Source organism: Caenorhabditis remanei, chromosome I (genome assembly GCF_010183535.1).
Source record: "Caenorhabditis remanei strain PX506 chromosome I, whole genome shotgun sequence".
NCBI lineage: Eukaryota > Metazoa > Nematoda > Chromadorea > Rhabditida > Rhabditidae > Caenorhabditis > Caenorhabditis remanei.
The window spans coordinates 3112512-3124126 of NC_071328.1; the positions used below are offsets into that span (position 1 = coordinate 3112512).

General features: G+C 36.2%; 2 protein-coding genes across 2 annotated transcripts; one reads left to right on the forward strand and one right to left on the reverse strand.

Annotated features, from left to right (window-relative positions):
* Positions 1–1377: 1377 nt before the first annotated feature.
* Positions 1378–2954, forward strand: GCK72_000411 (uncharacterized protein; the record flags this gene model as incomplete). The annotated part of the gene is made up of 4 exons (XM_053722477.1): positions 1378–1516; positions 1881–1975; positions 2580–2712; positions 2935–2954. 4 exons carry the CDS (start codon positions 1378–1380, stop codon positions 2952–2954), a joined length of 387 nt encoding a protein of 128 aa, XP_053591122.1.
* Positions 2955–3444: 490 nt separating this feature from the next.
* GCK72_000412 (uncharacterized protein) lies at positions 3445–8164 on the reverse strand (the record flags this gene model as incomplete). The annotated part of the gene is made up of 4 exons (XM_003093808.2): positions 3445–3566; positions 5443–5791; positions 6765–6842; positions 7748–8164. The coding sequence occupies 4 exons, from the start codon at positions 8162–8164 to the stop codon at positions 3445–3447; spliced, it is 966 nt and encodes a 321-aa protein (XP_003093856.2).
* Between the last annotated feature and the right edge of the window lie 3451 nt (positions 8165–11615).

An 11615-nucleotide genomic window follows, 5' to 3' on the forward strand; every position in this document is an offset into this window, starting at 1 on the left:
AAATAGTGTACAACTGCGCCCCACCGCAAACGAAGAGAGTATCGGCGAGAGAGACGCAGAGTTTTTTTCTGTCTGGCGCGAAACAGATTTTCACCATTTTTGTTCTATTTTCATAAGTTTTAATTAAAAATTTGCCAATTTTCAGGAGAAAAATATGCAAAAATAGATCAAAAATTGTGAAAATCTGTGTCGGCGCCAGAAAAAACTCTGCGTCTCTCTCGCCGATAATCTCTCGTTTGCGGTGGGGCGCAGATGTAAGAAGGGGTGGGCTGCTAAAGTAAAAATATATAAATATTTGATCCGGAAAAGTTTCGGTTGATTTTGCAATTTGCAGCCGAATTTTTATGGTTTTTGTTTCGAAAAAACTTGAAAATGACAAAAATCACAATTTCTAAAAAAAAAGGTTTTTGAGCAATTTTCAAGAAAATTTTGACTTTTTTGCTTCGAAAACACAGATTTATGCTCAAAAAAGTTGTTTTTTTAACGGTAAAATCCTAAAAATTCAGCTTTTTTGTTGAAATTTCGAAAAAATTGTCCAGAATCCGCTTTTCCGTATCAAAAATCAGTTTTTTTTTTCTCAAAATCACAAGAAATTTATTAGCAGTTCACTCCTCTTACAACCGCGCTCCATGGCAAACGAGACAGTTTCGGAGAGAGAGACGCAAAGTTTTTTCTTTTTTTCGCTATTTTTCAAAAGTTTTTTTTGTAAATTATTTTGAAAAACAGCAAAAATGAGTCCAAAAGCTGTGAAAATTTGTGTTTACGCGAGAAAAAAAGTTTTTTAAAAACTCTGCGTCTCTCTCGCCGATACTCTCTTGTTTGCGATGGAGCGCAGTTGTAAGAGGAGGTGGGCTGCTAATATATTTAATCCGGATTGTTGAAAAATCATGTTTTTTTCTGATTTTTTAACTAAAAAACCGCTCGAATAGGGGGAATTTCCATAAAAATTGAGAATTTTTGGTAATTTTTTTTGAAAATTCAGCTTTTTTTGTTGAATTTTTCAGAAAAAATTGTCCAAATCCACTTTTCTGGATCAAAACCCGTTTTTTTCCTCAAAATCGCTAGAAATTTAGTCAAAAATATTATTTTTCACCTAAATTTTCAAAAATTTTGAGAAAAAATATCAAAATTTGATACGGGAAAGTTTTCGCTGAATTTTAAGTTTTGGTTTTCTATAAGAAAAAATGGCAAAATTTTATCGGAAAAATGTACTTTAATTGGGATTTTTTTTGTGAGTTTTTTCAAATAAAATCACGAGAATTCGGCATTCTTATCAGGTAATTAGTGAGCTGGCAAAAAACCCAAAATTCTTACAAAAATCATAAATAATCGATAATATTTTTCAAGAAATCAATAATCAGAAACGCATGGCGACACATGAGCCAAAAGGGGCCATCGAACTGTGGGAGTACCATAACGAGACGAATGATGGCTCGGAAAAGTACGATTGGAGAGGTGTTGGATCGATCGACACTCGATTACCACAATATACAGATTGTTGAGTTTTTGCAGAAAGGTAATACAGTAGGAATTACAGTAGGAAGTACAGTAGGAATTACAGAAAAAATTATTAGCACGGGACACAGTTCTTACAAGTGCGCTCCACCGAAATGCCCTTGAAAAATGTCTCTTTTTCTCTGATTCTCTCAATTTCGCACACAATTTTCTCGCGGTTTCGGTAGAGCGCGGTTGTTAGAAGCATGTCGTACTTATTAATACGACACGCCTCTTACAACTGCGCTCTACCGAAACCAAATTGTGTGCGAAATTGAGAGACGCAGAGAAAAAGAGACATTTTTCAAGGGGATTTCGGTGGAGCGAGGTTGTAAGAAATGTGTGCCGAGCTAATACAGAAATAATCATGAAAACGGGAATTTCAGTGATGCAAATGTTGGATGAACCTGACAAAATATCGAAACTTTGTCAAGAAGTCGGACAGAAACATGCCAAATACAGAAGAAGTAAAGGAATGAAGGTGAGAGAGAAAGGGGCGGGGCTTAGAGAGTGGGAATAGCTGAAAATCATTGGAAAATCGTGGGAAAATCTTGGTTTTACTGATTTTTTCTCAGATTTTTGATCCGGAAAAGTGAATTTTGAACAATTTTTCTGAAAACTTCAAAAAACCGCTGAAAATCATAGTTTTTACTGATTTTTTAAATGAGAAACGGCTCAAATCGAGGAAAATTCCATAAAAATTGAAAAATTTTGCAGATTTTGCGGTCAAAAACACCAATTTTCAAATAAATTCCCACAGATTTTAAGAAAAAAAGCAATTTTTGATCAGGAAAATTGGATTTTGAGCAATTTTTGGGGTTTTCCAAGCAAAAATGCCTAAATTTTCTCGAAAATTGCTCAAAAACCACAAAAACTCCAGATTTTCGTATAAATTTGATCAGAAAACTGTACTTTAATAGTGATTTTCTTGATTTTTCCAAGTTTCTGGAGGAAGAGAGTTTTTTTTTAATAGAAACATCACTTTTTTCGGCTCTTCGGCTCCAAAAAATGCAAAAAATCGAAAATTTTTCGATTTTCCTCAAGTTTTCAGCTATATCCACTCAAAAAAACAAAACAATTTTCAGATCGATTACTGGGACAAACTGGGCGAGGCGATAACCGAGACGATTCGAGAGTATCAGGGATGGAAAATTCATCGAGAAAGCCTTCGCGCCGCCACAGTTCTCGTCTCGTACGTCGTCGATCAGTTGAGATTTGGTATGAGAGATTCAGAAGAACGGGGGAAGCAACTGCGCTCCACCGCGCAAATGAGAGAGAGTACTGGCAAGAGAGAGAGAGAGACGCAGAGTTTTTTTCTTTTTTTCTCGCGCCGACTCAGATTTTCGCTATTTTTCAAAGTTTTTTTTGTAAATTATTTTGAAAAACAGCAAAAATGAGTCAAAACTGTGAAAATTTTTTGCAAAATTGGTGTATTTTCAGCTTCCAGCCGTGATTTTTGAGTCTAAAAATGCCGAATTTTATCATTTTTTCTCAAAAATTACTGCAAAAATGTCTGAAAACTTCACATTATTGAGTGGAAAATGGGCATTTCAGACATTTTGCAGTAATTTTTGATTTTTTTTTAATTTCTCAGTTTTTGACCAATTTTCGATATTTTTCAAAAGTTTTTTTTGTAAATCGCCCCGCACACTTGCGTAGGCCACGCCCACTTGCGGCAGTGTTCAAAAATTGAACGCAGCGCTGAAATGGGAGTGGGCGTGGCCTCCGCAAGTGGGCGGGGCGAGCAAAAAATGCGAAAATCGGTCAAAAACTGTCAAAAAACTCTGCGTCTCTCTCGCCGAGTGTGCGGTGGAGCGCGGTTGTAAGAAGGGGCTAATAGTAGTAAACGTGGATGTTTTGAGGATATTCACGAGGACTCCATGTACAGGGATCAAGAGAAACAAGAGAAGAAGAAGAAGAAGATGAGTAATTAAATAATTAATTAAGTAATTATTCGTGTCTCGGTCGTTTCTTCAACGTCTCCGTCCACTCCTTGACGTCCGCCTCAGTGATTATTCTATCACCTGCTTTATCGATGAGTTCTTGGAACTTTCGCTTGAATTCGTTCAGTCCTGCAAATTATAATAATTTTGATTTTTGATATTATTTTTTTTTAGTAATTTGGGAGGGAATTGGTTACAAACGGGCATGAGAATAGCTGAAAATCATAGTTTTAACTGATTTTTCTCAATAAAAAACTGCTCGAATGGGGGAAATTTCCATAAAAATTGAGAATTTTTGCAGATTTTCCGTTCAAAATTTTTGAAAATTCAGCTTTTTTTGTTGAAATTTTCAGAAAAAATTGTCCAAAATCCACTTTTCCTGATCAAAATTTGATTTTTTCAACTGATTTTTGATCCGGAAAAGTTGGTTTTGAACAATTTTTTCTGAAAATTATAACAAAAAAAGTTGAATTTAAAGGATTTTTCGTGTAGAAAACAACTTTTTGAGCATAAAATTGGGGTTTCCAAGCAAAAATGCCGAAATTTTCTCGAAAATTGTTCAAAAACCACTAAAGCTGCGTTTACTCTCACTACTCACTCCTAGACACCGACAATCAAAATTGAAATTTTTCAAGTCTTTCAAATAACCCTAAAGTATCGCAAATTCCCAGAAAATCTTTCATTTTTGATAGAAATTTAACATTTTTTCACAATTTTCCGGCTAAAAATGTTCAAAATCTCTAATTAATCTGCAGGTTTTCACCGAATTCTTCAATTTCCTCCGATTTTCCAGTCAAAAATATTCAATTTTTCAAAAAATTTCCGGATATTTGTGACCGTTTTTAACCAAAAATCCCACTCTTTCATCCTCAAATACACTATATTCACCTCTATAAACGATTTTCGTGGTTTTTACAAGATTTTGACTGAAATCATTGAAAATGACTGAAAGTTTCAAAAATCTGTTTATTTTTCATAATATGTTCAAAATCCTCGGAAAAACTACTTTCACCGACATTTTCAAACGATTTTCAGTCAAAATATCCAATTTTTTACAATTTTCCGGCAAAAAATGATCAGAATCTCTAATAAACCTGCAGTTTTTCACCGATTTCTTCAATTTCCTCCGATTTTCAGTCAAAAATATTCAATTTTCCGGCTGTTTGTGACCGTTTATAACCAAAAATCCCACTCTTTCATCGTCAAATACGCTCTATTAACCTCTATAAACGACTTGTGCTCTTTCCACTTTTTTTGTCATTTTACAGTAGCAAATTGCAAAAACTTTCAAAAAATCAGATTTGCTTCTAAATTCTTTGGAAAACCATGAATTTCGACTCAAAAATTGCAATAAATCCCAATTTTCACCAAATTTGAACAAATTTCTGTTAAAAGGTTCAAAATCGCTTTAAAATCAGCTGTTTTTCAGCCGATTTTTTTTAACTTCTCGAAAAACAGGTTTCCATGATTTTAAGTCAAAAATATCCGATTTTTCCCAATTTTCCGGCTGTTTGTGACCGTTTTTAACCAAAAATCCCACTCTTTCATCCTCAAATACACTATATTCACCTCTATAAACCATACTTGTCAAGGGCCGGGCCGGGCCGGGCCGGGCCGGGCTTTTTTTTCAAAACGTCAGGCCCGTCTTTTTGGAGGCAATTTTTTTTTCAATTTTTTTTCAAATTTTTTTTTCAAATTTGATTAAGGTGTACTGAGATGAACTCAGACTTTTCTCATAGAATAATATGAGTGTCTTTTTGTCAATTTTTCCGCCTGAAAAATTGAAAATTGAAAAAAAAAATTGAAAATTTTTCTCAAAAATTTCATATCCCTGACAAGACGGGCCTGACGGGCCGGCCCGCCGGGCCGGCCCGTCATTTGACAAGTATGCTATAAACAATTTTCGTGTTTTTTTAAACAAGATTTTAACTGAGATCATTGAAAAATTTTTCCTAATTTGTGACCGTTTATAACCAAAAATCCCACTCTTTCATGCTCTAATTACCTCTATAAACGACTTGTGCTCCTTCCATTCCAACACTTCTCACCAACTCTCTCATCTCATCACCTTCACTCATCGGTTGCTCTCTTTCGATGGCCTTCTTCGAATCCTCATCGAATTTCGTCATATCATCCTCTTCGTCCATCAAATATTCACAGTCGGCTAGATCGTAGACACGAGTGCAATCCGTACATTTACAGAGTCTTTTTCTGAAATGTGAGATCATGAGAGCCTTCTGATCTTCTGGAATGACGAGTTGCTCTGTCGACAGTTTCGAGTGACAGAATACATCTTTTCCAGATGGAATATGGGCGATGAATGGCAGTTTTTGGCGGATACACGTCGAGCAGATCTGGAAAATGTACACCTTTTTAAAATGAAAACATGAAAAAAGTGCACTTTTTCAGTAATTTTCGCCAAAACTATCGGGAAAATCCTCGGAATTTCACAATATACCAGTCAAAAACCTTGCAAAAACCACACTTCTCACAACCGCGCTCTACTGAAACTGAAAAATATAGTGTGCGAAATTGAGAGACGCAGAGAAAAAGAGACATTTTTCAAGGGCATTTCGGTGGAGCGCAGTTGTAACAACTGTGTCGAGCTGATAAGTTTTGAGGAGAAATTGGTTTGAAATTTTTGAAAATTTATGGTTTTAAATAGTTCTTATTCGTTTTGACAGCAGAAACTCAATTTTTCAGTTGAAAAAAGCAAAAATTTAGATGAAAAATGTGTTTTCAGATGCAAATTTTGTATTTTTTTTAAACTAAAAAAGCAACTTTTTAAAAAGAAAAAAGAAAAGTGCACATTTTCAGTAATTTTCGCTAAAATTCTCGGGAAAATCCTCGGAATTTCACAAAAATTCCATTCAAAAACCATGCAAAACCACCAAAATTGTTTTAAATCTTGGTGTTTCCAAAGTTTTTTTTTTTGAAACACTCTAATTTTTGGTGTTCTCAAAACTCCTTATTTTCTGCTCGAAACTCCTCATTTTCAGCCAAAAATTGCTAATTTTCAACTCGAAATTCCAATTTTCAGCTCAACATTGATAAATTATTCGACAGATTTTCCAAATGTTTAAAATCATGTCGAGAACAGTGTCAAAAAATGTATTTCCAACCAGATCTCCGACAAATTTCAGATATACATTTTTTGTGCTAAAAAATATCTCATTTTCAAGTTAAAAAAAAACCTCTTTTTAGGACAAAAATTGACAAAACTGCCAATTTCACTACAGAAATAATGAAAATTTGAACAAAATGATCGAAAAATGTCATTTTTCAGCAGATTTCCAACAAATTTCAGATTTCTCTATCCACACATACCATCGAAGCAGTATTTTGCACCGATGCATCTCCATTTGCTTGTCCTTCCTCGGTACCAACAAAAGTCGCCGGTGTATGCTGAAAAAATGCGACTTTAATTCCGAAAAACTCAATCACAGGGTCATATTTTGTCCATATGAATTAAAATTATTTTCTTATTTTCCCCGCGAAACCGGAAGTCTAGTGAAGCGCGTTTGCACACGACTTGGCAGGTGAGAGTCGCTGCTCAGCCAAATCGTGTGCTTATATCGTGGACAAACGATAGGGAGTTAAATTTTTCGAATTCTTCTATTTTCTCGCTATTTTCGATAAAACTTCGCACAAAAAAAAATCAAATTCATCAATTTTTTTTTTGAATTTCGCGCTAATTTTATGCGATTTCTATGACCCTGTGCAACAGTTCGCTGAGATCCCAATAATGGGTACGAAAACGCGTCCGACGCGCGCCAGAGTTTTTGAGATTGCCAAAAACGTATCTCATGGAGCGCCAGTCGATCTCATATTCCACTTTTGTACTGTGAAACGCGACCGAGGCGCCCCAGTTTATCAGAATTCCGGTATTTGTATCAAAAAAAAGTCTGCAAATTGCAGACTCTGCAATTTTCAAGGTTTTGAATCATCAAACGCGTCAAAGGCGCGCCAGATTCTAATTTTTTGTTGCCGGTGGGACTTTCTCTCTGAAAACGCGTCAAAGGCGCGCCAGACTTTCAGACGTTCAGTTTTGACTCAGAAACGCGCCGAAGGCGCCCCAGCCTGTCTGAACTTGGAATGCTGACTAAAAACGCGCCGAAGGTGCCCCAGACTTTCAGGAGTTCAGTTTTGACTTAGAAACGCGCCAAAGGCGCCCTAGCCTGTCTGAGCTTGGAATGTTTGACCAAAAACTTTTTTTTTGAATTTCGCGCAAATTTTAAGCGATTTTTTGGAGCGGAGACGCTTCATATGGACATTCTGAGACCCTGTGACTCAAATTCTTGCAAAATTACATCGTCATGGAACCAATCCTCGCAGAGTTCGCATTGCATGAACGCTCTCTCAGGTTCATCCGGATAAAATGCGTCGCAGGTGCAGAATTTGCCGTGATAATTATGATTATACTCGTTGAACTCGTTTTTCTCGTCTTTTTCCTCGTACAAAGTACACTTTTTGTCTCCAAATTTCGAATTTCCGCAGTCACACTTGAACTTTCGTTTTGTGTACAATTCAATGATGTTGTGGTCTTCATGACAGTGCAGAGAACATCCGTAACAGACACCGGCTAATTCTGGAGCAGGAGTACATGTGAGACACGCGAACACAGTCTGACGGGGAACGTAGCCTTCTGGGAAGGTGCAAACTTGGGGATCTTGAGTGGCGAAGAGCAATTGGGCTGTTTTTTCGGCATCCTCCATGTCTGCGACCATTTCTAGCAGAGTTATAGAGTCTTCTGGAAGGCAATTGGATTAAAATTCGAGTTTTTCGCTGGAATTTGAAAATTTCCAATCATAAAACTGATACAAAAGACTCAGAAAAGACAAAAATCCGTTTTTTTTCGTTATTTTCCTCTAAAACTGCGCTAAAAAAATCATTTTTATAGAAAAACGGTTTTCTGTAAGGTAATTGGATTAAAATTTGAGTTCTTTTTAATGTAAATTTGTGAGTTTTTGGATCAAAACTCGTTCTTTTTTCTCAAAATTGTTGAAAATTTAGTTGAAAAATGATGTTTTCAGTGAAAATCGGCGATTTTCATGATTATTCCCCCGATGTGAGCCGTTTCTCATTAGAAAAATCAGTAAAACCATGATTTTTACAGATTTTCCCCAATTTTCAAAGCTATTCCTAGACCCTTTCTAAGTTCCGCCCTTCTCAAAAATGGGGCGGAGCTTCCTGACTTCAAGACGTTTTTTAACAACAAAAAAGAAAAAAATCACATTTTTGGGCTTTTGGACATAAAATCACATGAAATTTATCAATTTTCAGTAGATTAGCAGTGAAAATACTCGTAATACTTGTTAAATTTCATAAAAATTTTTAAAAAAATTGAAGAAAATCTACCGAATCTGAAAAAAATGGTCAAATTCCGGAATAATTGGGAAACTTGAAGATGTATATGCACTTTTCAGCGATTTTCAGCAATTTTTAGGTTCAAAAATGATATTTTTGTCCATTTCCGAATTTTTTAGACCAATTCTCAATTTTTTGGAAAATTTGAACCTTCTGCCACTGGAACTGTCACCGGAGCCGCCACCGGTGCTGTCTCCTTCTTTTCCTCGTTATTTTCCATTTCGAAACTGCAAAAAAATCATTAAAAATCGATTAAAATTCATTGAATTTCAGCAATAAAACCAACAAAAAAAAATAAAATTTCAAACCATGTGAGGTCCGCAACATTGCGTCGTGGTGTACAATTCGAATTGTACACTCTCACGCACAAATGCAGACCTCGCGGCGAGGAGCGCGCCAGTTTCAAATCGGGCCCGCGACCTTGTTTTTAGCGGTATTTTTGGCGCCAAATCGGGATTTTTTAGTGGAAAATAACATCTCGGATTTATTTTTCATCAATTTTTCACTTTTTTCCCATCAATTTCCATCAATTTCCGCCAATTTTCAGTGGTGTTTTCGATTTTTTGAGAAAAAATTTTTTCCGCGTCGTTTCCTTTTGTCTGAATAGAGGTATTTGCATTTCTCGCCATCGCCGTGCCGACCCATCTTTTCCTTACTAAACGAGATATTGCGAAATTACCGAAATCGGAGTGGGTTCCCACGGAAATCGTTTCGGGGGAGACGTTCCCATCACATTATCAATGCAAAACGGGCGGAAGAGACGGGTTGGAGGAGGGGAAAAGAGATGGAGAAGACAGCTGGAACATCGGTCAGTACACCAGCTGCGCTTTCTGTTTTGAATTGATTGAAATTTTGGAGTGAAATTTAGAAAAAATGCTGTATTTTCGAAGAATTTCGGGGCTTTTCTGTTGAAAAATCACAATTTTGATTGAAAAATTGCAAATTTTACAGTGTTCCATCCATTTAGACGGGAATTTTAGAAAAATTGCGTTTTCATGTCAAAAAATCATTACAATATCGACAGCTGGTGAATAGGTCAGTACAGCTGCGTTTTCTGTTTTGAATTGATTGAAATTTTGGAGTGAAATTTAAAAAAAAAGAGATTCTGAGCCGTATGAACTGTATTTTGGAAGAATTTCAGAGTTTTCTGTTGAATAATCATTAAGAAACATAAAAAATCACAGTTCAGATTGCAAAATTGCAAATTTAGAATTGTGTTTTCTCCAAAGTAGTTATAGAGATAGTTTCCAGTGAAATTTCGCAGTTTTCTATCCATTTTGACAGATTTTTGACTGAATTCTAGACGTTTTTAAGCTCAAACACCATTTTTATGCGTTTTTTGTCCAAATGTCCACTATAAAGACAGCTGGTGAATAGGTCAGTACAGCTGCTCTTCGGTTTTCTCTCGTGAGAGAACATCTGTCGATTTTTGGGTTTTTCCTCGAAATTTATTGGAATTTAGGCGTATGTTTCATGATTTAGGTAATATTTTTCCAAACTTACTGCGAAATTTGACGATTTGAAAACGTTTTTAGAGGAAAAATGAAGAAAAACTGGGAAAAATCGATTTTTTTAGAAGAAAAACCATACTTGCAAAATATCGGCCCGGGCCGGTAGAGAAAGTTGCCGGCCCGGCCCGGCCCGGTCGGCCCGGAGTCAAAAAATGAGCACAATTTTTTCACAAAATTTTTCGAAATTATTTAAAATTTTCATCAAAAATCGTCAAAAATCCTATGTACACTTGAGTTTTATCGATATGTAAAAACATAGTCGAAAATTCGACTTTTTTGCGAAAAAATCAAAAAATTTTCAAAAAAATTCAAATTTTCAAATTTTTGTACTGTGACCCGGGCCGACCGGGCCGGGCCGGTGAAAATTCTCAAATCGGTCCGGCCCGGCCCGGCCCGGCCCGTTGCAAGTATGAGAAAAACTGATATTACGAGCAAATTTTCAAGTTTTTATAATACTTTCTCATCAGTTTTTGTAGCTTGACCGTTACGGATCTGGTTTTATCCCATTTCCAGCCAAAAATCTCCGATTTTCCCATTTTAAAAACGCGCTGAAGGCGCGCCAGTTTCAGCTCAATTTTCGGAGGTTTTTACAGATTTTTTAATCATTTTTAGGCAATTTCTAGCCAAAAATCTCTCTAATAAAGAAATATTTCGAGCGCTATATGGATTTTTTCTAATTATTAGCTCAGCACAGTTTTTACAACCGCGCTCCATCGCACACAAAATTCACCGGTTTCGGTAGAGCGGTGTTGTAAGAAAGTGGCCTGCTTTTATGGCGCCAAAATTCAAAATCTTGAATTTTTTGCAAAAATTCCACCGTGTCCCCCCAGAAATACCGTCCATATCCCCGTGACATCCCCCCCCCCCCAATTCTCTAATTCCACGTGTCATTTTTCCCCAAAATCCGAATTCCAGACATTTTTTCCATAGAAAACTTTCTCAAAACTAGTGCGTAGGCTGAAATAAGGTAGGTATCTAAACGATCTGAATCATTTTGTGTCTTCGTTTTTAATTGATTTGATATAGTGGGGGCGTTGGAAATTGGGAAAAAATGGGAAAAAATGGGAAAAAATCGAATCTTGTGATCAGAAAGAGTTTTGGGAGTGAATGGGGCTCACCTTCGTTTTCTTTTTCATCTTTTTCTTGTGATCGCTGGGAGATTTGGCGCGCTTTTTTTGTTAGAAATTCGAATCCATAATCGAATTAACGTATTATTATGCAACTTTGTGAATCGGGAGGCGATTCCGTATAGTTTTAGGGATAGCCACTGTAAAAACATTGGAAATGTGGAATTTCATGT